The sequence below is a fragment of the Arachis hypogaea genome, chromosome 9 (genome assembly GCF_003086295.3).
Source record: "Arachis hypogaea cultivar Tifrunner chromosome 9, arahy.Tifrunner.gnm2.J5K5, whole genome shotgun sequence".
Classification (NCBI taxonomy): domain Eukaryota; kingdom Viridiplantae; phylum Streptophyta; class Magnoliopsida; order Fabales; family Fabaceae; genus Arachis; species Arachis hypogaea.
In genome coordinates, this window is record NC_092044.1 from 20,484,653 (window position 1) to 20,510,269 (window position 25,617).

Genomic DNA, 25,617 nt, shown 5'->3' on the forward strand with positions numbered 1-25,617 from the left:
TTTTGATTTATATTTCAATAATTATTTTTGCTCTTTATTTTATGAATATTGGGTGGAACGGAAGTATGACCCATGTTCTAATTGAGTTCTTGTAAAACTTGGAAAAGCTCTTTACTTGAACAACAGCTTGAAGACATATTATCCTAAATTTCTAATTGTTTGTATTTAACGGGATACGTGAAATATAATCCCCTTATTTTTGGATAATTAGGATTTTTGTGGCATATAAACTGGAACTTGATCATCACCCTTTAATTGGAATTAATTGACCAAGGAATTGGCAGTTAATGAATTTTAGAGGAGACTAGGAAGGTCTAAGGAATTAGGGTCTAGTCACATATAATTTGCCATGAATTAAATCTTGCATTATTAAATTAGTTAGTAAGAAAAGTCAATCCGAAAAAATAGATAACTCTGAAACCTTAACTATCTTCTCCATATTTTATTTCCAACTCATTGCTGCTTGCTTTCTGAAATTCTTAATTTACTGTTTAATGCTCTTTGAACTTCTAACACTATTTTCTGTTTGTCTAACTAATCCTATCAAACACTATTGTTGCTTGATCCATCAATCCTCGTGGGATCGACCCTTACTCACGTAAGGTATTACTTGGTACGACCCGGTGCACTTGCCGATTAGTTTGTGGGTTATAAAATACCACACCATTCCACAGGGAGCAGATGAGGAGACGATTAGGAGGTATGCCCGTGTGTACATCATGATGCTCCTATCGACGCAGCTGTTTGGGGACAAGTCAGGTACCCGCCTCCACATCCGTTGGCTGCCGTACGTCACCAGGTTGGAGGACATAGGTCAGTACAGTTGGGATTCTGCTGCATTGTCATGGCTATACAGGTGCATGTGCCGCGTGGCGAACAGAAATGTCGTCAAGTTGGCTGGTCCACTGCAAGTCCTCTAGTCGTGGATCTTTTAAAGGTTCCCTGGATTCCGGGCAGATGGATTTGATGTTTTTCATTGGACGTTGGCGTCAAGGTATTCTCCCTTTAGTTATGCGAACTATTTTCCATTTTTTAGCAATTAACTTTATTGTTAACTAAATATTGTGGTTATCAGATGGTCAGGTTATCAGCCGAGCTTGAGCGACAAGGGGCCTCGTGTCGCGAATTGGAGATTGAGGATTGATTTACTCCAGCAGCGGGGGGATGTGAGTATTAATATGTTCATGTTGTATTTGCATCTTTATTAATTTATGTTGACTAACTATATGAACTTGTATGCGCAATTTCTGTGGATGCCATATAGCCTGGCGGAGGTCGTGCAGTCGCAGAGATATTGGAGCCACGCCATATGACTCTGTGGAGGGCTGCGATAGCATTGATCTATTTCGATGTCATTGAGTGGCATCCGGTAGATCGGATGCTTCCTCAGTTTTGAGGGGGGGTTCAGGGTAGGCCACGTTCTGCCCTGAACATAGATTTTCTGATGTTAAAGGATGGGAGGGGCGGAGATCGTTGGTTTTTGTTGACACTACAGAGTTGGCATATTCATTGGGCCAACAGGGTGCAACACGTGATACAATTTGACGTTGTACCTGATCCAGGACCTTCTCATGAGTACATTGATTGGTGGTATCAACATGGCAGGAGGTTTTTATCGCCTGAGCTCATCCTAGGTGACCCTAGGGTAGCTGCCATACCAGCTCAGGCGATTAAGTGAGGTCTCGGACGAGTCTTAGACATGGACCAGCTGCCTGATGTTCCGGACAATCGTAGGGTTGCTAGGAGGCAGCGTGTTGGAACATGATCTAGCTAGCATGAGTGGATTTGGCTAGAGGAGGCCATTGATGTGATGGAGGAGAGGGGACGTGGCAGGCGAGGTGGGAGGGGTCATGGCTTGCGTGGAGTCAGGGGTCGTGGTCGAGGTCGTGCCCGACGTGGCGGTGGAGGAGGGGATGATGAGAGCGGTGGGGGGACGAAGATCGAGGGGGAGGTGGTAGCGGGATGACGGGGATCCGATGATGGTCAGGGCCATAGAGGTGGGGTCACGGGTGCAGGGGGCTCAGGTGGTCACAGAGGTGAGGGTGACGGAAGCAACATCGGTGGGGGAGTAGTGGGTTCAGGGGATAATGATATTCCTGGTTGCGGATTTGGAGACTATTTCGCTGGGGTTCTTGCGTGTGATGATAGTCTGCACGAGCATTAGCCGTATATTATCCCAGGTCAGATGTTGTCGGACTTGCTCAGTAGTAAGGGCCTCGATGCAGAGTTTGGAGGGTCACACTTTCTAGGCGAGATCAGCATGATCATGCAGGAGGATGAGCTGGCCAGGCACAGGTCTTCGCTTCCTGGATCCCAGACTCGGGTTGATGTGGACCTGAACGAGCCTCCTTCTGGACCTTTGTATGACATGTTTGCCTTGGGTGGGCCACCCCCTCTACTTTCGCACGGCCCAATTCATTACAGCCTGGTCCGTCTACATCGTATGCTGGCACACCGGACGCAGAACCCTAGGGAGGGGATGGTGACGAGGATGGTGATGATGACGGCGATGGTGATGAGGTCCCTCTAGCACAGAGAGGCAGGCGGGTCAGACGTCATCGGCGCCGCTTTACCGGATCACATCTCCTATGAGGACATAGCAGCTTCGTTACATGTTTTATGTATTCCTGTATTAGTTATGTATGGAGACTTATTTATGTGACATGTTTTATGTATTCTGTTATCTGGACTTCAGTTTCACTTATTTATGTGTAGTAGTTAAGTCACGCAAAATGTCCTTACCTTATGTTATATTGTCTTATGAAAAAGAAATCGCTGATAAACTTTATTAACATAAGGATTTACTAGTCCGCACGAATACCCTATTGTTAAAACATTATGCATGATAAATTTAAATTAACATCGACAGTAGATAGCTATTACTTACAATAAACCGTACGTCGGAAATAAAACGTTAAACTGAAATACAACATGACATAATAAAAAGCATAAACACTACACATTACTAGTAGTTGCAGAACTAATTGCCACTCCTCTCTGGGGACAACTCCTACGTGTGTGGCTAGGTTGTCGGCAAAGTCCACATCTCTTGGGCCAGTTTTGGTCAGCCTTGTCCATCGAAGTCCGAATCCTGGTGGTCCTGGGGCGTCTTTCAGTCGCCCGTCTCTTGGCCGGGTCCGATATGACGGTCGAACCATCATATGGCGGCTAGAATCCCTCAGGAATCGGAGGTATGAATCCCATCCGATAAACATCACACACGAAGCTAAGACGATACACCTCGTGGACATAGGCAGACCACGTCAAGCGTGCATATGCACAGCATGCCAACGCATGCCAGCATGGATAATGAAGTGCTTGAAAATATCCACAGTCACATGTCTGGTACGTGAGGGATACTCTGTATGAGCCAAGTGAAAAGCTCCCTGTCAGACTGGTCTTAGCCACCGTAAACTCTGAGTTGTCCCTGTCGTACAAAGTCACGGTGAACCACCTTAAGGCCTTCAGGTTGGCCTCGATCGCCTTAAGCATATACTAACTGAACTGTTGCCCAGAGCCTAACTATGCCTCGGCCTCTTTTCTTGTCTAAATGAATAGCTCGGATAATCTCTCATATGTGGCCTTCACCAATGGACACACCGGAAAGTTCCTAACACCCTTTAGGATCGAGTTCACACACTCAGATATATTTGTAGTCATGTGCTAAAATCTGCGAGCTTCATCCTGATGCTGAGTCCAATGTGCATAGTCAATTCGATTAGCCCAGTCGCATATCGCAGGATCAAACGTACGCAGGATGTCAAACCAGTATTGAAACTTGACCTCCGTCTTTGCATATGCAACATTCACTAGTAGCCTCCTTGCATCCTTGCCCTTGAAAGTCAGGGAAAAATTAGCCGCCACGTGACGGATGCAGAAAGCCCCTTATGTAGTAGGTGGATGCCATCCCCCATCAGGAGCCTCCAACGCAGCCTTTATCCCGTTGTGCCTATGATGAACGGACTTTCTCGTGGTCTAGAATTTACAAATAAGTTCTCGTTGCAAGTATAGTTTCTAAACCAACTAAAATCCCTTCATATAAAAATTTGTTTGTCACGAGTAACAAACCCTTAGTAAATTGACAACTGAAGTATTTAAACCTCGGGTCGTCTCTCAAGGAATTGCAGGGAAGTGTGCTTATAATTGATTATGGAAAAGTGTGTTTTGGGGTTTTTAAATATTGAACAAGAAAAGTAAATTGCAAGAGTAAAGCTAATAGCTAATAAAACTCTTGGCAAGGTGTGAGAATTAGAAGTCCTATCCTAGTTATTCTTATCAATTGTGATGAGAATTGTTCATTGCTCCCACTTAGTCAACCTCCAACTGTGAAGGTAAGTCAAGTAGATAAATCAATATAAATCCTCAAGTCCTAGTCAACTCCTAAGAAAAGAATAGAGTTAGCAGAATTCAAGTCAATTGGCAACTTTCAATTAACAATCAACAAAGGAGTTTGATAACTCAAGAGTCTCCAATTACTCAACCAAAGCCAAGAATATAAAAATCTAACTTAAAACCCTCCCAAGCATTTTATCAAACACTTGGAAGGCACCACATAAAAACATAGAAAAGTAATAAGAGATAATAAAATCCAAACAACCAATTGAAAGCATCAATAACATAAATTGAAGAAAGCAATCATAAATCTGAAATACCTCAAATTGCATTAAATAGAAAATCAAATCTAACATGGAGTTCATAAACCAATTTGGGGAAATAAACGAATCAACAAGAGAAATAGGTAAACCAAAGTACTAGAACAATTAAAGTAGAAGAAACCTAAATTGAAGCAAGGTAGAATTCTGAAATTAAGAAAAGCTAATCCTAAATCCTAAAACCTAGAGAGAGGAGAGAGCCTCTCTCTATAGAAAACTACATCTAAAACCTAAATTATGAATAATGAGAAGTGTGTGAATGAAAGTTGTGTCCTTGATTCCTCCACTCTGCAGCCTCTAATCTATGTGTTTTGGGCCGAAAATTGGGTCAAAAATAGCCCAGAAATCGCTGGGGGAGAATTCTGATACGCTGAAATTTTGCAGATGCACAGGTGCGCGTGATGCACGCGTGCGAGCCATTTACCTGCAGGGAAACCATGACAAATTATATATCATTTCGAAGCCCCGAACGTTAGCTTTCCAACGCAACTGAAACCGCCTCATTTGGACTTCTGTAGCTCAAGTTATGATCAATTGAATACGAAGAGGTCAGGGTTGACAGCTTAGCAATTCCTTCAACTTCTTGTATTCCTTCCACTTTTGCATGCTTCCTTTCCATCCTCTAAGGCATTCCTGCCCTATAAATCCTGAAATCACTTAACACACATATCAAGGCATCGAATGCTAATAAGAGAGGATTAAAATTAGCAAAATTAAGGCCATAGAAGCATGTTTCCAATCATAGCACAAAATTAGGAAGGAAAATGTAAAACATGCAAATTCTATGAATAAGTGTGAGAATAATGGATAAAATCCACTCAATTAAGCACAAGATGTACCACGAAATAGTGGTGCATCAGCCTATCTGATATGACAAGTATACCCGGTTGAGGCATCACATGAGCTCGAAGGTGAGACAGAAAGAATGACCACGACTCTGCATTTTCACCTTCCATAAGTGCAAAAGCAATAGGGATGATGTTGGAGTTGCCATCCTGTTCAATCGTGATAAGCAGTGTACCACCGTATTTGCCGTATAGGTGGGTACCGTCCAAACTGACCAACGGTTTGCAATGTCGAAATGCCTCAACACAGGGTGGAAATATCTAAAACAGACGATGGAAATAAGCTGTAGAGTCATCCAGTTGCCCACCAACTCGAATAGGACTCGTCCTCAACACAACTACACTACCTGTCATAGTGATCTGCAAGATCAATACCCATCGTGGCAACTTATTATATGAATCTTCCCAGTCTCCGTAAATCTATGACACGACCTTTTGTTTTGCCATCCAAACCCTCCTGTACGTCGGTCTGAAGCCGAAGTGTGCTTCCTTGGCATTCTGCAATACCTTGATCGACGTGGCAACATCAGCTCTAATCATGGGCATTATGAAGGCCGATATGACATGATAATCAAACTTTCTGTGGTCACTAGAGATCGATGTGGCTAGATAAGTATGAGGACCATTGTACCGTTTTACTTCCCAAATCCCTTTGATCTGGCAGAGGCTGACTCGGATGAGCCATGCACACCCGCTCCCGAACTCTTTGCACTTGCCATAGTACTTGCGGTGATCCGACTCCAATACCTTGTACTCAACCCCGCGGTGAATGCTATAGGTCTTCTCCCTAAACACGACTTTCTCTTTATCCTGAAATTGCTGACCGACCTAAAATTCAGCTACACCTCCTGCATTTTGCGTGTCTCTTGCCCCAAAGCCAATAGGTACAGAGGGATCCTCCTGAGGTGGCATGGAATCCAAGTCCAGAGCAGAGAAGTGCGGGGTGGGGGGGTACTGATTAGTACCTGAATTAGATGTTCCCCCACCCACAGGTGGAGTCGTCTGTGGTGTCTCCTTGTCGCTATCATCAGCAATTGTTGCGGGCTCCACATCATCATCATCATCACCATGCAATGCATCCTCAACCCCATCGAGTGCTCTAACCTCTCCGAAAACCGGAACAAACGGAGGAGAACTGCACGCCGCGACTGCACCCTCTCCCAACGCTCCAGCCTCACCTACTAACGCATCACAACTGCGATTCAAATTAATGGCAAAGGATGGTGAAGCCACTAAATCTGGCTCAGGTGCAATCACCGACACTGCTGATGAGGATCCAACAGGTATGGGACTAGAGCTGGCTAGTTGTCCTGTGGAGTGGAGATTCCTATTCGAACCTCCAGAACTAGATGCCACATCCACAAGCTTCGCCAACAACTCCGGAGTCCTCACCTCAGGAAACTGACGGCGACAATGAAACATCACTTGTAAATCTTTGTCACTACTAATAACAAATGAATCATACTTTACATCATCGCGTAACACAAAAATCGGAATTCTATAGAATAACTTCTCCACCTGTTTCACGCCATGCAGTCCTAGTCTCTGGAGTATAGTATTCTTAAACTTAGCAAAACTGATCGAAGATATGAGAAAAACACTCATCCTTGTCAGTGAACTTAATTCCTGATCGCGTTTTCTTCTTAATTGACCCTCTATAGTGCACAAGAGCTACAAAACTCTCATCACTAGCTATTGTGAATCTCACTCTTCTACAAAATTTTGTGTATAAGCTCGTTTTTATATACCTCATTGCTTTGTAAATTGAAACAATTAGTTTTGATTTACGATAACGTTGGTGCATGTGTAAATTGAATTTAAGCGATTCAATTTACGTTCAATTATAAATCGAACCTATTTGATTCGATTTAAGTTCATATGTAAATCGAGTCCATTTGTTTCGATTTAGTAGAAGAACATCAAATCGAATTGATTTGATTCGATTCTAGTTGAACTACGTTTTTTGCCTAATTTGAATCTATTGTATTCGATTTACTACGTGTTTTGCTAAATCGAATTGACTCAATTCGATTTATATAGAAATGTGGTTTAGGACTTTGACGTCGCTTTTTCTATCTGGGGACATTCAGGTAATATTGGAAGCCATTTGATTTAATCAAGTAATTTGCCCTGAGTATAATTATGTTATTGTTAATATAATTATATACTGACAGTTATAACGAAAATGTGATATTGTAGGATTCACGGATGTTGATATGTGATCACTTTATGCTGCGTATCCATACAACCAAATTGTTGAGGGGCATTTACGGGAGATTCGTTTTTATCATGTTTTTCAGATTGGAGTCATCCAATGTCAGTCAGCAATGATTAATGCTCTAATTGAGAGATGGCGGCCTGAGACTCACACATTTTATTATCCAGTTGGTGAGTGTGCTGTGCCGTTGGAGGATGTTGTGATAATTCTCGGTCTGCCGACAAATGGTCTTCCGGTTACAGGATCGCCCATGAGTAGTTTTGAGGCCTTGGAGGCCGAGTGCTTGCACCAGTTTGGGATTGCACCGAGGAAGACGGACTGTAGAGAAAGCTTTATAAAATTGACGTGGTTTAGGGGTTTGAAAGATCGAATAGTGTTGACTGATGATATTCACATTCAGAGGTACGTAAAGTGTCACATAATGTTGTTATTTGGGACAATTCTGTTTGGAGACAAGTTGGGTGCAGCGGTGCACTGAAAATTTTTGCCTTTGCTCCATAACTTCACTGGGATCATACAGTTTGGTTGTGGATTCGGCATGCCTCGCACACTTGTATAGATTATTGAAAACATTTCATGCATGCTCACTTCATCAATCACGTATTTTGTTTGAAATTGAACGAACCCACCAAACACAGATAAACGATACCTGTACAAAATAAACGATATTCTCCTAGATATTTGAGAATTTATCTTCTCACAAATCAGATCTTTTAATTTCTCAAATGACAATGTGAACAAAATAATAATATCTAATGTATTTTCACATACAAATTGAACTCCCTCGTATGTTTGTAATAAAATCTATCTATAATAATAAATTTTCAAGATAACTCTATCATCCATAATGATATTAAACACTCTCAATCTCACTATTATTTTTTCTAAAAGAATGGAGGAGAAGAATGAGAGGAGAGAAAGAACATGAGTTTAGATTTGAAACTCACAATGAAGAAAAAGAACATGAGCTTAGATTTGAAACTCACAATGAAGAAGAAGAAGTGAAGAGTTCTGTGCAATTTTGGTTTATGTATACATGAACAAGTAAATCGGACGGTCCGACCGCGTTTCAAATTTCAAATTGTTTACAGATCCAAAATTGGTGGGTTCGACTAGTGTTCACTCGCATTAAAAAAATTTCCAAACCAAAAATCGGTGGGTCCAATTTCAATCCAACCAAACTTCTATTTCATACAAATCGGATCATCTGATTTGAGTGCCTTTTTCTCCAAAAAAAATTGGACAATCCAATTTTTTTCCCTTTAATTCACAAAAAATAACCCTATCACAGAAGTGTATATCACCTCAAAACTTCATAAGCCAGCATAATTCACATGTGTAAATCATATAAAAAAAATTAACCACAAGATTGGTGAATTTTTGTTGAAATATCCTCGAAAAAAAGGATAAGAGTAAAAAAAAAAAAAAAGACGCGCGCTTTCAAAATCATGAACGTGAACGACTATATTAGTCCTTTTGCTTTTTCTCTTTCGTTCACATACTTCTCTTGCTACTCTGAAATTCCAAGATTAACAACGCTATCCATCTTCGCAAATTCAATTAACCGGTAAAAATTCGTTTCCACTTGTTTTCACTGCTCTTACTGTCTTACAAATATAATCACGCAAATCCATCAGCGGAGAAAAAGAAAATTCAATTTATCGTTTCTTTTTAGTGTCTTCTTTTCTATGATATATCTTTTGATTAATTGATGCTTGCAATTCAATCAATCATTACGCAGTCACACCGTTTCCATGTTCGTTGTTAGTGCTTTGAATTTGGATTTTCTTTGCGATTTACGTTCTCATTCAAATCATTATCACATTATTTACAATTGCAATAGTTCAATCCTGAACTCTAATTCGTTTTTTCTATTGTGTAGTTCTAGTTTAGAAAATTCGGATTTACGTTCTACGCTAGGGTTTCACACTAGTTAGTTCCGGTTCACTACTATGTGTGCCTTGTTTTTAAGGAAAGAAAGATTTAGATGAATTTTGAATTTTCTAATTTTTTGGTTCATATGCATAAAGTTGGATCTAGATTTAGAAGGAAAATATCTTTTATGGTTAAATTGTGTGCTTAGGTTTAACCAATGTCAACTCGAAGGGAAAGCTCAGAGAATGGAGATACAAGGAAACGCTTGAAACCTGAGGTTCTCATTTTTATCCTTCAACAATTTTCTCATGAATTTTACCTTTCGTCCTCTTCGGCACCGTACTGTGTGTTATTTATTTAGTTTTGTTTATTCTTTTTTGCAATTTTTGGTAATAAATAAGGGGGAAGAAGAGGGGAAAGCTGAAGCAGATTCAGTACGTACTGTACAAGAGGAAGAAATGGAGGCCAACATTACTGGATCTGAGGAAATGGAACTGAATATCTCTCTTATTCTTGAGAAAATTGAGAATTTTACTCAAAGGGTAAAGCTATATATGTGTATAATTGTTATAGCACACTGCGAATATTCTTGTGATACTTTATGGAAATCAATTTTGAGTTTTGACCTTGCTGAAATGATGGTATGCATTTAGGTGTCTGAGCTCTTGGAATCAGGGAAAACAATGTTTAAGGAATTAAGCAATGAATTTGAGGAGAAACTGATTATGTATGTGAGCTATGAAACTGAAAACTTTTGAGCCCATATACCTATTCTTACTTTTTTATTGCTGTTTTATATGATTTCCATGGTAAAACTCTTTATAACTGATAACTCATAATGTGTAGGATTCATAAGGAGCAAGTGGAGAAATGGCAGGAAGAAATTAAAGAATTGCGTGCAATTGATGCCTCAAATGAGGAAGCTAATGCTGTTCTGCATAATGCTCGATATCTACTTCAGCTCAATCAGAATGATTAGTGAAGGTATTTTTCTAATGTATGTGAACATGCATTAACATAATCACTTGGCCCCATAGATCTACGAGGAAATGGTACTACCTTTGGAAGTTGGTAGAATTTTGAATTCGTGTGTTGAAGCATTAGGATCTGTTTTATTTGATTTGGAGTGTGGTCATATTAGATTAAGAGAAAAGTAACAACTATGTCCTTGAAAATTTCGACCCTAGATTAATTAGCTCTTGAAAAAAAAAAGAGTACCAATTTGGTCATCCATGATAGCAAATGGTAGACATGTGATGTCCTTCTATTAATTCATCACATAAAACCTAACTAGTATAACGTGTCTATTTATGAAAGATTGTAGATAACAATTTTTGGAACAAAATTTTACTTGTCTTAGTAGGATTCGTGATAAATAGAGAGCAGTTCATAAAGATTAGATGGAAACTCAAAAGATAATGAACGCTTGATTGTTCAAAACTACATCATTTTCATGCTCATATGGCAGTTACAGTAACGGGACATGCATCACTGTAGATAATGAAATACATGGACGACTCCATTTCCTTTCGCACTCCGTTAACAAAAGGACATACATATCCATCGTTTGTTATCGTGGAGAACTTGATATTTTTTTCTTCAAAGGCTAATTAGTCCAAAGTAAAAATGTTCAAGGATGTAATTAACAGATATTTTGATAACAACAGTCATAATTCATAATATTCAAGCAAATTAGTACAATTGTCAATCCCACAAGTTGAGTAGCCTTCTCTTAATGCATTTCTTCTTTGAGTTTGCCTATGCTTGAAATTAACATGCCTTGCCTATTCCTGATGATGATTAGAGCTTTGTTAGAGCCTGACATTGTTGAAGGGGTTGATATTGAGATGATCCTGTGCAGGTTTTCGTATATCTCCTGTTTAAGTGGAAACTGTGAAGTTCGTCATCTGTATTTTCTTTTATCTGGAACCAATTGGTGCATCATTATAAATACTCTTTTTATTAAATATATAGATGGTTAAGTGACAAGTGTGGTCTGATAGCCAAAATGCCGTATCAATTCAGTGTTGCTCTGCTTGGGAGCAAGTGTAAGAGGGAAAAAAAAAGAATGTTCTTGGGCTACTATTGACAGTTTAGAACTAAATTTCGCAAACAAGTATAGAACTGATTCTTCTTACTCTCCTATACTTCATTGACTTATCTCAGTGAAAATGCGGCGATGAAGTGGGTATCTCATGCCTTTGCAACTTTCCCTTTATTCCTGTTTGAAACACCAAAAGCCATTGTTTATAGATTGCTTCTATAGATTTTATCTTTTACTTTTCGGTACTGGTGTTACATATACTGATAGGAAAAATTTCAAGTATACCGGGAACACTGATATACCTATGTGATTGAAAACAGGATGACAATATTGTACAGTGAAATATTAGGGTTTGCTCATTTTCATTTTAATTTTCAGTGATAATAAAAAATTGAGTGAAAACACTTTTGATTGCAAATTATAAGAAAATTTCCAATGAAAATATTTTGTAAAACCTCCGTAAATCTAAAATCAATATTTACACATTTTCAAACTTTTCTTAATTGCTGGAAACATTTTCAATAGAAAATACGGTGATGGTCTTTTTTTTTTTGGACATAATTTTTTTTGGACCAAAAATAAAACTTTTATTAATAGAAAAACTAAACAACACTTACAGATTACAGAGAAATACATAAGATTTAAATATGTTAGAACTTCCGTTTTATATTAGGGAGAGAAACTCTAATTTACCAAAGTTCAATCAATATCAATTTATTAATTCCTTATCAATACAATGATAATTTTCTATTTATAATCCTAATTAGTTAAATAATTCATATGGGCCTAATTAATAGGCCTATCCTAACAATATTCTCTCCGTCAAACTAACTTTGTGGCCTTGTCCACAAGGTTGGAAAAAAATAAAAAAAACACTATTTAAATTCTAAGTATAATTAGTCTTAATTACAAATATTAAAAAAAATTAGAAAGTAAATAATTCTGAAAAACAATTATTTCTATCCTATTACATATGCAGGGTAATGCTAAGGTGATGATGTCTATTTTTTTTTTCTCATATGATGAACTGAGTTGGTATAGCAAGGAGAATGACATGTTTTATGTTCTTTTTCATAGGAGTCAGGTATGTCTTAGAAGAGTTAGAGTTAGGTTCGGTTTGCTTCCCCTGATTGCTTTGGCTGTTTTAGGATGAGAGGTGAGTGTTAGGCCTCTTGTTGTCTTTGTTTCTTTCTTTTCTGTTGTTTAGGATCTTTGACCCCCTCTATTCACCAAAAAATTAAAGGTTCGGTTTGCACTTTGCTCCATACTAAAATTTTTTGGTAACTTGTCAGGTCATTAGTATTATTAAAAATTTGTTGCGATAAAAATGGATGACCACGTATGACTTAGGTGAATATCATTCTTAAGACCGAATGAATCTTTTTACAAGACAAAAAGCAATAAATAAATATTGAAAGTGAAATCATTTTACATGTATAAATAGCAAGCATCAGATGCATTTTATACACACAATACAAATACAAAATTTTCTTTCTCTTTCTACGTACAAAGTTTTTTTATTTTTTCTATTCATATACTACAACATATAATATTAGTAGATATATTAATCATTCTTATTATATTGAGATAGTAATCATTGTGAATATTATTATTAAAGCTATCTAATTATATTACATTATTTTATAATTACATTTTCCTTATTTATTTAGTTATTTTACAACACGTTATCAGCACGAGATTTTGATCAAATTTTTAGAAAGACTCAGGTAACAAATTTTCATTATGTCAAAGCTCTCTCATCTTGAATTTAATACTCTTGATATATCTGGAAACAATTATTTATCATGGATACTAGATGTTGAAATTTATCTTGATTCAATGAATCTTGGAGATACCATTAAGGCTAAAAATAGTGCATCCCAGAAGGATAAAGCCAAAGCCATGATTTTTCTTCGTCGTCATCTTGACGAAGGATTGAAAAATGAATATCTCACATTAAAAGATCCTGCAGATCTTTGGAAAGACCTTGAAGAAAGGTATAATCATCAGAAAACGGTGATACTTCCTCAAACCCGATATGAATGGATGCACTTGCGTCTACAGGATTTTAAATCCATAAATGAATATAATTCTGCAATGTTTCAAATCACCTCACAAATGAAATTATGTGGGAAAAAGATAACTGATCATGATATGTTGGAGAAAACTTTCTCAATCTTTCATGCCTCGAATGTGCTCCTGCAGTAGCAGTATTGAGAAAAAGAGTTTAAAAAATATTCTGAGTTAATTTCTTGCCTTCTTGTTGCTGAACGCAATAATGAATTACTTTTAAAAAATTATGAAGTGCGTCCAGTTGGCGCCGCCCCATTTCCTGAAGTAAATGCGGCAAATCATTACCCCAGAAGAGGTAAATGGCAAGGTTTTAATAACAAGAAAAATTATAGAAGGAAAAAGAATTATATTCAAAAGAGAGGATCTTACCAGAAGTGGAATAAAAAAAGAAATATTGGGCAGAATAAATCAACAGAGGATAAGTTTTTCCATTGTGGTGGAAAGGGCCATTGGTCACGTACCTGCCGTATCCCAAGGCACCTAGTTGATCTTTACTAGACATCTTTGAAAAATGACGACAAGGAAAAAGAGTCGAATTTCGTTTCAAATGATGCTGAAAATTTCACCATTCATTATGATGTATCTGATTTCTTTGAGTATCCTGAAGGAAATATTGATCATTTGATCAATGATGAAATAATTTAATGCGTGAGATTGTTAAGTATCCATGTAAATAAATAATGTAAAAACTTATTGTTAAGTTTTATTTTCTATGTATTTGAGTTTCAAATATTATGAAATATTAATGTTTATAAATTTTGAAATCATTAAATGTGTCATGTTTTAAAATAAAATTTTAGTATATAACATTATATGCAGTATTTCTTAGAAAATAATTCTAATCAAGCATTCAATTTAACTATTCATACTACTCATTTTATTATTATTTGTCTTTGAAGAGAATGACAAGGATATATAATGAAGATGTATGACTTGCGGATAGTGCAAGTTCGCACACTATTCTCAAAAGTGATATATATTTTACCCATCTGGTGCCAAAAGAAGAATGTGTTAATACTATTATTGGCTCAAGCAATGTGATAGAAGGCTCCAGAAGAGCTATAATTTGTTTTCTGGAGGAAAAAAATTCATAATAAATAATGCACTATTATCTACCAGTCTCGAAGAAACTTGTTGAGCTTTAAAGATATTCGCCGAAATGGATATCATATTGAGACTATGAATGAGGAAAATCATGAGTACTTATGTATCACAACTCATGATTCAAATAAGAAAGTTATATTAGAAAAATTATCCTCACTTTCATCTGGGTTGTATTATACCAAGATTAGTGCAATTGAATCACATGCCACTGTAAACCAAAAGTTTACTAGCCCAAATGAATTCATAACTTGGCACGACTGATTGAGTCATCCGGGAACAACCATGATGAGGAGAATTATTGAAAACTCTCATGGACATTCACTAAAGAACCAGAAGATTCTTAAAACTAGTGAATTTTGTTGTGTTGCATATTCTCAGGGAAAGTTAATTTTAAGGCCATCACCAGTAAAGATTGGATTTGAGTTCCCTGAATTCCTAGAAAGGATTCAAGGTGATATATGTTGACCTATTCATCCACCATGTGGATCTTTTAGATATTTTATGGTCCTAATAGACGCATCTTCGAGATGGTCACATGTGTGCTTATTATCTTCTCGCAACCTGGCGTTTGCGAGATTACTGGCTCAAATTATTCGATTAAAAGCACAATTTCCAGAAAATCCAATTAAAGCAATTTGTCCTGATAATGCTGGTGAATTTACTTCCCAAACTTTTGATGCTTATTGTATGGCTAATGGAATAAGTGTTGAACATACAGTAGCTTATGTTCACACACAAAATGGGTTAGTAGAATCGCTTATTAAACGCCTCTAATTAATTGCTAGACCCTTGCTTATGAGAACAAATCTCTCAATCTCGGTTTGGGGGCATGCTATTTTACATGCCGTAGCACTTATTCGTTTGAGGCCAACGAGTTACCATCAGTTCTCTCCTATTCAATTAGCATTTGGCCAGCAGCCAAATGTTTCCCATTTAAGAATATTCGGGTGTGCGATATATGTTTCTATTGCACCACCTAATCGCACCAAAATGGGACCCAAAGAAAATTGGGGATATATATTGGATATGATTCTCCCTCTATAGTGAGGTATCTTGAGATACAAACTGGAGATGTATTTAAAGCCCGGTTTGCAGATTGTCATTTTGATGAATCAAAGTTTCCAACATTAGGGGGGAGAGAATAAGCTTCCTGCAAAGGAACTTAATTGGAATGCATCATCGTTGATGCATTTAGATCCTTGATCAGGGCAATTTGAACTAGAAGTTCAAAATATTACACATTTGCAAAGAATAGCAAATGAATTGCTTGATGCATTTTCTGATATAAAGAGGATAACCAGGTCGTATATGCCAGCGAAAAATGCCCCAATTTAAATTGATGTCCCAATTGGACAAATTGCCACCGAAGCAAATACACGCCAGAAGCGTGGCAAAAGAGGTAAATATGATTCCTGTTGAAAAAGACATAGTAAAGACACCTGTAGTTGTCCAAAACTCTGATATAGTTTTAACGCTAGAAGATGTTCAGGTACCTAAAAATTGTGAAAATGACGAGATCTCGATAAATTATGTCTTTACAGGAAAGAAATGGAACCGAAATAAGACAATTGTCAATGAAATATTTGCATATAATGTGGCACTAAATATCATGCATAAAAGTAAGGATCTTGAGCCAAGATCAGTCGAAGAATGTCGACAAAGGAATGATTGGCCAAAATGGAAAGAAGCCATGAAGGCTGAATTAGACTCACTTGCAAAAGTGAAGTCTTTGGACCTGTAGTCCGTACACCAGAAGATGTAAAACCTGTTGGATATTGATGGGTATTTGTGAGAAAACGAAATGAGAAAAATGAAGCTGTACGCTACAAAGCTCGACTTGTAGCACAAGGTATTTCTCAGAGGCCAGGTATAAATTATGAAGAAACGTATTCCCCTGTAGTGGATGCGATAACATTGCGTTATTTGGTCAGTTTATCTGCATATCATAAACTGCATATGCATTTAATGGATGTGGTAACAGCTTATTTATACGGCTCATTAGATTGGGATACCTATATGAAAGTCCCTGAAGGACTAAAGATATCTAAACCATCCAATGAATATTCGCAAGGGTTATACTCAGTTAAGTTACAAAGATCTTTATACGGTCTAAAGCAATCTGGACGAATGTGGTATAATCCTTACTGAGTATCTGGCCAAAAACGGATTCAAGAATGATGATATCTGTCCATGTGTCTTCATAAAGAAATCTGCATTTGGGTTCATTATAATTATTGTGTACGTTGATGATTTAAATATCATTGGGACTCCTAAGGAGATTCCAACAATTATAAAAACTCTAAAAGAAGAGTTTGAGATGAAAGATTTTGGAAGGACTAAATTTTGTCTCGGCCTGCAGATCGAGCATATAAAAAATAGGATCTTTATTCATCAAACAACATACACAGAAAAGATCTTGAAAAGATTTTATATGGATAAGTCACATCCCTTGAGTACCCCAATGATCGTAAGATCTTTGGATATGAAGAAGGATCAATTCCGTCCTAAAGAAGAAAATGAAGATATCCTTGGTCCAGAAGTACCATATCTTAGTGGCATTGGAGCGCAAATGTATCTTGCTAATAATACACGATCCGATATATCATTTGCTGTGAACATACTAGCAAAGTATATTTCCTCTCCAACCAGAAGACATTGGAGTGGAATCAAGCAAATCTTTCGATATCTTCATGGAACGGTTGATATGGGATTGTTTTATGCCTATGGATCCAAGTCACAACTAGTTGGCTATGCAGATGCTGGCTACTTGTCTGATCCACATAAAGGGAGATCTCAAACAGGATACCTGTTCACATATGGTGGTACAGCTATATCATGAAGGTCCACGAAACAGACGATAGTAGCAACCTCCTCTAATCATGCTGAAATACTCGCGATACATGAAGCTAGTCGCGAGTGTTTTTGGCTCAGGAGTTTGATCCAATATATTCTGTCATTATGTGGACTGATTGACTATAAGATAGCTCCAACTGTCTTGTTTGAAGATAATACAGCATGCATTGCTCAACTTAAAAGCGGATACATCAAAGGTGATAGAACAAAGTATATTTCTTCCAAATTCTTCTTCACTCATGATCTTCAAAATCAAGGGACAACTGATATCCAACAGATCCGCTCAAGTGATAATCTGGCAGATTTATTTACAAAGTCACTCCCAAAATCCTCCTTTGAAAGATTGGTACATGAGATTGGGATACGCCGATTTTGAGATATTAAATGATGTCGGCAAGAAGGGGAGGCTGTACTCTTTTTCCCTTGGTCAAGTTTTTTTCCCAATGGGTTTTTCTTGACAAGGTTTTTAACGAGGCAGTCCCCATCACTAAAGGATATTGTACTCTTTTTCCTTCACTAAGGTTTTTTTTTCCACTGGGTTTTTCTTTAGTAAGATTTTAACGAGGCAATAATCCTAAATGGTCATCCAAGGGGGAGTGTTGTGATAAAGATGAATGACCACGTATGGCTTAAGTGGATATCATTCTCAAGACTGAATGAATCTCTTTACAAGATAAAAAGCAATAAATAAAGGTTGAAAGTGAAATCATTTTACATGTATAAATAGCAAGCATCGTCAAATGCATTTTACACACACAATACAAATACAAAATCTTCTTTCTCTTACAAAGTTGTTTTATCTTTTCTATTCATATACTACAACATATAATATTAGTAGATATATTAATCATTCTTATTATATTGAGATAGTAATTATTGTGAATATTATTATTAAAGCTATCTAATTACATTACATTATTTTATAATTACATTTTTCTTATTTATTTAGTTGTTTTACAACAAAATTTAGAATAATTAGCAAGATTTATGATTTTTTATTTTGTAAATATGGGCCTTGGGGTCCATTTTGTGTTTTTTACTTTTTTTTTTCTTTAAATTTTTAAAGCAGCGTTGTTATGATTTTTTTTTTTGTGTAATTGCTTTGGATTTTTCTCATTATTAATGGGATAGGTTTTTGTTTCCTTCAATATTGGATGGAAAGTAGTGTTTGTTATTTGGTAGTTAGTAATTATGTACTATAAATTTACTACATTAATTATGTATTTATATTTGGCTGAAATAGCACATTATTTGTCACTAGTGTTTGTTATATTTTTTTTAATATAGATTAGTATTGATCGAAAATAGATAGATAATGATAACTTTAAGTCATATTTTGTGTCATACAATCAATAACTGATTACTGTATTTCTAGGAATTAATTCTTATAAAAGTAGAACTATTATAGGTTAATAACATGTCCATCTGTACGTGTATATAATAATAATAATAATAATAATAATAATAATAATAATAATAATAATAATAATAATAATAATAATAATAATAATAATAATTACATAAATATAAAATTTTGTATTGGAAATTTTTAAATAAATAAATATTTATTATTCTTCATTTTTCTATTCATTTAATAGTGTCATTATTAAAATAAGTAATATTAAATACTTATATGAGATCAAATTAAATTTAAAATGGGCATTATTTATTTTCTCAAAAAAATATATTTTACTTTTATAGATAGAATAATTAATTTTAGTACATGATTTATTAAATAATAATTAAATCATGGTATAATATATAATAGAAGAATAATTATTTAGCAACAAAATTTTTTTTAATAAGTAATATATACTTTAGAAATAAGTTTATTATTATTATTATTATTATTATTATTATTATTATTATTATTATTATTATTATTATTAGGGTAAAGTATTAAATTAGTCTTTTATGTTTGGGCATAACCCTGTTTTAGTGCTTAAAATTTAAAGTGAATCCAAACAAATTTCATTTAACTTCAATATAGTCCCACCATGAGGTCAAGGTTAAATAATTAACAGAATGTTTTACATGACAGAAGGTCGATAATTTGGAGAATAAGTACAAACTCTAGAGGCACAAAATCAATCGTGAATGTATCAATACATTTATTTATCATTCTCCTTAGTTTTATAGAAAATATTTCTTTTAAATTGTAAAAAAATGATAAATAAATGTATTGATACATCTACGGTTTATTTTGTGCCTTTGGAGTTTGTATTTGTTCTTCAGATTATCGATTTTGTTTTTGCTGCTGTCATGTAGGACATTCAGTTAATTATTTAACTTTGACCTCACGGTGGGACTATATTGAAACTAAATAAATTTTTTTTAAATTTAAATAAGACACTTTAAACGTTAAGGACCAAAACAGAATTACATTCGGACGTAGGAAACCAATTTAGCATTTTACCCTTATTATTATTTAGACAAGTTTTGGTTTTTGGATATTATTATGTAGACCACTTCTTCCAACTTAGACAAACATTGTAAAACCCAAAAAAAGGGGCATGGTGGCCTATAATTAACGAGTGTAGTATGAAAATAATAGTCCTAATTATAATATTGATGTTAATTACTTGATAATGGATCAAGATACTTTAAAATAAAAAAATTAGTAAAGTGGTAAAATAAGGAGTTAATTACTAAGTCAGTGAAACATACATTTCATAAAAATTACAAAATTAATGGTGATTAATCCTTCACCTTACTATTTTATCAATTTTCCCATAATCCATATTCCTTGATAACTACCAGGAAAACATAGGGTGACTTCTCTAGTCCTCTAAAACTAGTCATCTGAACCCAAACCTACTGTTCAAGAATAAAGATAACGTGTCGAGACCACTACTATACCAAGTCAGTTGATCACATGAGAAAAAAAATAGGCATCATCACTATAGCAATCACCTTACATATAAACATAAAAGTCTTTCTAGAGTCCCAAAGTCTAATTGGAATAAACAGAAATATTGTTTGAACTCTTAGGATAAATTTGAAAGAATATATTGTTGCAAGCTTATTGAAAAGTTGGGCTTGTTTAACAAAATAGTGATCCCAACCCAATTTTTCTTTGCTCTTCCTCTACCCTCCCACATGTCGCCATCGTTGTAATCGTAGGCATCCCTCTCTTGGTCATGCAACCATGACCACTTACGCCGTTCGTCGCCGCGATGCCATTGCTTTCTTGGTTGCATGGCGGTTGTGGTATTTGAACGATGTTTGTGATTGCTACAACCTCAATGCCCTTCACACTCATGCCGCCACCCTCCATGATTCTTGTTGAAACTTGTTCGAAGCTGCAGTTCTTCAAACAAGAAAGAGCAGAGAAAGATTGCAGAAATGAACTAAAGAGATGAATCCGAAATTGAATTTTTTATTGAGTGAAAAAATATTTCACTTGATTATAATAATGGACACACTATATATAGTTACAATATGTTAGCTAAGTGTGGAATCTCTATAGCTAATATTTCTAACTAATTAAGCTTTCTAACTAATTAAGTTGGACTAGCCAATAGCAATTAGGTAGCTGTCCACAAGATATCAGCAACTTCTAACAATTTTCGATAATTTTAATAAAAAATATTTTATATAGCAACAGCCCCTTAAACTAGGAGTGTATATGTTATACATGCCTAGCTTATCACATAATGTTTCAAATGGTTCTGCAGATAGAGTTTTAGTTAAGACATCTGTTGTTTGCTTTCTTGATGGCATCGGCATCAACTTTAAGGTTTCATCTTGCACTATCTCCCTGACCTTGTGATAATCTATTTTTATGTGTTTTATTCTTTCGTAAAATATTGTATTAGAAGCTATATGTCTTGCTCATTGATTATCACAAAACAATGTCAAGGGCTTTACTAGCTTAATTCTGAAACTGTCTAGTATATAAGTGAGCCAAATTCCTTCACAAGGGGCCAAGGCCATGGCTCAATATTCTATCTCTAATGATGATCGAGCCACAGTTTTCTATGTTTTGCTTTTCCATGAAACTATAAGAAGCAGCCAACAAAGAAGAAATACCCTGACACTGAAGCCTTGCGGTATTAAATCACAACTGCAGTCAAATAACAATCCTTTTGATGGAGCTTGCTTTAAATATCTCAAAATGTGCAGACAACTTTAAAGTGCTCATTCGTTGCATAGCCTAAGAACTGACTAAACTTGCTGACAGCATAACATATGTCAGCTCTTGTGTTTGTGAGGTAAATTAATCTTCCAATAAGTCTCCTATAAGGCTTCATATCCTCCAAAGGTGTTCCTGTGGTCTTTGAGAGTTGGGCGAAATAGTTCATTGGGTACTAGTAGATTTACAATTGAGCAGTCCATATTCTTTTAGTAAATCTAGGGTGTATTTTTGTTGGTATAGAGCTATACCTTGTTTGCTTCGTGCTACTTCCATACCTAGGAAGAATTTAATTATTTAAGCTCACCCAAGTCTTTGATTTTGAACAAATTATCCAGCTTCTTCATGATATTCTGAATTTCATTTATGTTATCCCATGCGATTACTAGATCATCTACATAGATCAATATGAATGTAAAAGTTGTTGAAGTTAACTTAGTGTACAAGGAATGGTCTGCCTTCGATTGAGCGTAACCCAAATACAGCAAGGCTGAGCAGAGCTTTGAATTTCATTAGCAACTTGCCTGTTTGAGGCCGTATAAAAAGCGTTGGAGCTTGCAAATTTGCCTTGGTAGAGCACTCAGACCTTGAGGCACTTTCATATAGACTTTTCAGGTAGGTCACCATGCAAAAAAGTTGGTGGAGGAATTAGTTTTTGCTTGCAACAATGGCTAAGAGAAATTGAAAGGTTATCATTTTAATGACTGGACTGGAAGTGTCAAAGTAATCATAACCTTGAGTTTGTGTAAATCCCTTCGCAACAAGTTTTCCTTTGTGCCTTTCGATGCTCCCATCAGATTTATATTTTGTTTTAAAAATCCATTTGCACCCAATTGCCTTTTTTCCTTTTGGGAGAGCGGTGATCGTCCAAGTGTTGTTGTCCTCCAATAATTGTAGCTCAGATTTGATGGCTTGTCTCCAGCAATCATGAATGATTGCTTGTTCATAGGATGTTGGTTCGGGGTTTGTTGAAATGGTGATAGATAAAGACTTGTGTGATTGAGAAAGAGAGTCATAGCATAAATTATTTGACATGGATACCTCTGAGGAGTAAATGGTTGGTCATGACTTGGAGAGACGGTTGTATGCATACATTGATAACCATCTAGGTAGCTTGGTCTATGTCTTTCCCTTGTAGACCTTTGTAAAATAGCATTATCAGCAATAATGGGTTGTGTGTAAGGTGTGAGACCCTTGTCTTGAGTAGTGTTCGTGGAATTTCTACCTGTTATACCATCATGGTTTTGAAAATAATGGGATGCATCATGCCATGTGTATGAAAGTAGTGCTAGATGTTATGTTAGGAATGATACAGTTATCAAAAAAATGAGAAGTGTTGTCATTATAAATAATAGTGTTTTGAGGATGCATAGGTAAATGAGATTGAAAGTTAGTGAAAGATGCATTATTTTGGAAGTTAAGATAAGAAAAAATATTCTCATAAAAAAATAACATTTTTACTTATTAAAAACTTTGTTGTGAATAGGGCTGACAATGTATACCTATCCGCAGGTACTCAATTCGGACCAACAAGTTTGAGTAGGATTGGCTACCTGACCTGCTGCGGGTAGGGTAGGGTGCGGTGTGAGTTTTCCTACGGGTAGGGTAGGGTACAGATTCAGGGTATACCCTACCCTATCATACCCGCACCCCTAATATATTATATAATGTAAAAGTTATATTTATAGTGAAGAAAGTGAGTGTTGAAACTACAATCTTTCTCTTATAAAATTTAAAATAACCACTAAACTAGTTGATGGTCATATTATTTGTAATTTTATGTTAGATTTCTTTAAGATTTTGTTGTTTTTAATTTTAATTTGAACATAATTTTTTATTTTCTATTTTATTAATATGTATGAAATTTAGAATGGTTGAATTTTATATTTGTTTAAAAATTTTTTATTTTTCTGCGGGTAGGGTTTAGAATTTTAGGGTGCGGGTAGGGTTAGAGTTGAAAAATTCTCAACCCGCGAGTAGGGTAGGATAGAATTTTAAAAAAGTTTGCAACCCATGAGTAGGGTTTGGATAGAGTCCAAACCCTACCCTACCCTATCCATTGCTAGCCCTAATTGTGAATATCCACGAGTAAATAGCCTTTCGTGCCAGATTGTATCCCTAAAAAAATATTTTCTTGCTCTTTTATCAAATTTTTCTCTGTGAGCAGTCAAGGTTGATGCAAAAGCTAGGCATCCAAACACCTTTAAGGTGTTGAATATGAGTAGTGGCATGATTTCAAAATCTTTTTGGTAAATTAACCTTAAATAAGAGTGATCTAACTATGTTTAATATTTTTTAGTATTTTCTCTCCTCTATCTTATTTTGTTGAGGTGTTTCAACACATGAGGTTTGGTAGAGGATGCCTTTTAATTCATAGAATTTTGACATTTTAAATTCAACACCATTATCAATTTGAATACATTTAACATTTATTTGATGTCGAAGCTTAACAAATTGCATAAAATAATGAACAAGAAAGGGAGTTTTACTTTTATTTTTCATAAAGAAATCCCATGTGAATCTGTTTTTATCCTCAACAATAGTAAAAAAAAAATACTTGTGTTCAGCAAAGAATGGGGGTAAAAACAGATCTCCAAATATCCATGTGGACTAACTCAAACAAGTTTTTTGACTTTGTTTAGCTTAAGCTAAAAGAAAAACGTTTTTGTTTAACATAATGACAACATTCACATGAAATATTATTCAAAGGAAAAACAATAAAAGGGTAATATTTTTACATTTCTAACAACCTATTATTGAAAATGTGACCTAATCTACAATACCAAATGTGATGATTAATGGAATTGTTAGTAGTGATAGTTGTGTATGCTGGTATAGTGGTGTTTGATTTTACTGTTTGTGTAGGTTTTGGTTTGCAGTAGTTGTAGGATGCCTCTCTATCAAGTATGTATAGTCCACCTCTCTGGTTAGTATGCTCAATCATTTTCATGGAATGGTTATCCTAGACCTCACAATATGTGTTTTTGATCAAAAATTCATAAGATAAAATATTAGTTGTTTTGGACATAGAGATGAGATTAAATGTAAAAGATGGTACATAGAGAACATTAGTTAAAATAAAGGTTTGTGATAGCACAATAGTCCCATAAATATTTGTAATTATTTCGGTGCCATTAGGACATTTTATCAAAATAGGGTCAATTATATTGTAAATTTGAAAAAAATTTAAAAGAAAAAGTGACATGTGCAGTAGCACCAGTGTCCACTATCCAATTATTAGCATGTAGAGATGTGTGAAATGCATAAAGAATATGATAAACACCTGCTGATAAAGCTATAATAGTATCAAATGCTTGAGATTGGAGGGTAGAATGAGGATGATCACTTCTTTGCTATTGAAAGCAATTAGTACTTTCTTTTGATCTTCAGAGAACAAATCATCAAGGCTTTATTTCTCTTCATTTTAGGCTGAGTTTCTTTTAAGATTGTTGTTTGGATCAAGATCATTCTTAGCAACAATAAGGTTATTGATACTGATAGTTTAAATCTTGTTTGTAAATGAGGGGAAAACCATGTTTGTGGTAGCCAATTTCAACTCTTTGGCCAAACTTGCCACAATGAGAACAACCCTCATAGATCCTCTATCTGCTCCTAGGGGTGGCAGTGGGGCGGGTAGGGGCGGGTTTTTACCCTATCCGACCCTGCCGTGCCGTCCCGTAACTCAGGTACTACCCGCCTCGTCACAACCCGCGGGTAGTAAATTGCAGTACCCGAACCCGCCCCTGCGGGTACCCGCTCCACCCCTACCCGCCCCTATAAAAATTAAATATTTTAATTTTAACATATTCATATCTAAA

General features: G+C 35.8%; 2 protein-coding genes across 4 annotated transcripts; both read left to right on the plus strand.

Annotated features, from left to right (window-relative positions):
• Positions 1-7,539: 7,539 nt before the first annotated feature.
• LOC112708992 (protein MAIN-LIKE 2-like) lies at positions 7,540-8,193 on the plus strand. Its single transcript, XM_025760903.1, has 2 exons — positions 7,540-7,587; positions 7,798-8,193. Exons 1-2 carry the CDS (start codon positions 7,540-7,542, stop codon positions 8,191-8,193), a joined length of 444 nt encoding a protein of 147 aa, XP_025616688.1.
• Positions 8,194-9,185: 992 nt separating this feature from the next.
• On the plus strand, positions 9,186-11,727 carry LOC112710650 (uncharacterized). Of its 3 annotated transcripts, none has more exons than XM_025762971.3 (6): positions 9,186-9,282; positions 9,799-9,867; positions 9,992-10,132; positions 10,244-10,317; positions 10,437-10,574; positions 11,452-11,727. In XM_025762971.3, exons 2-5 carry the CDS (start codon positions 9,808-9,810, stop codon positions 10,567-10,569), a joined length of 408 nt encoding a protein of 135 aa, XP_025618756.1. In that variant the 5' UTR covers positions 9,186-9,282; positions 9,799-9,807; the 3' UTR covers positions 10,570-10,574; positions 11,452-11,727. The 3 variants fall into 3 exon arrangements, with proteins under 3 accessions (XP_025618756.1, XP_072058821.1, XP_025618757.1); XM_072202720.1 differs by lacking the exon at positions 11,452-11,727 and adding an exon at positions 11,059-11,151; XM_025762972.3 differs by lacking the exon at positions 9,186-9,282 and adding an exon at positions 9,397-9,478.
• Positions 11,728-25,617: the final 13,890 nt, after the last annotated feature.

What these genes read in the sequence shown, in the direction of transcription:
- LOC112710650 (XM_025762971.3), top strand. Translation starts at nt 9,808, where the DNA reads ATGTCAACTCGAAGGGAAAGCTCAGAGAATGGAGATACAAGGAAACGC. An exon ending in TTGAGAATTTTACTCAAAGG is followed by an intron (nt 10,133 to 10,243) that starts GTAAAGCTATAT and finishes GTATGCATTTAG; the next exon opens with GTGTCTGAGCTCTTGGAATC. An exon ending in TTTGAGGAGAAACTGATTAT is followed by an intron (nt 10,318 to 10,436) that starts GTATGTGAGCTA and finishes CATAATGTGTAG; the next exon opens with GATTCATAAGGAGCAAGTGG.
- LOC112708992 (XM_025760903.1), top strand. Translation starts at nt 7,540, where the DNA reads ATGTGGTTTAGGACTTTGACGTCGCTTTTTCTATCTGGGGACATTCAG. An exon ending in TTCTATCTGGGGACATTCAG is followed by an intron (nt 7,588 to 7,797) that starts GTAATATTGGAA and finishes CATGTTTTTCAG; the next exon opens with ATTGGAGTCATCCAATGTCA.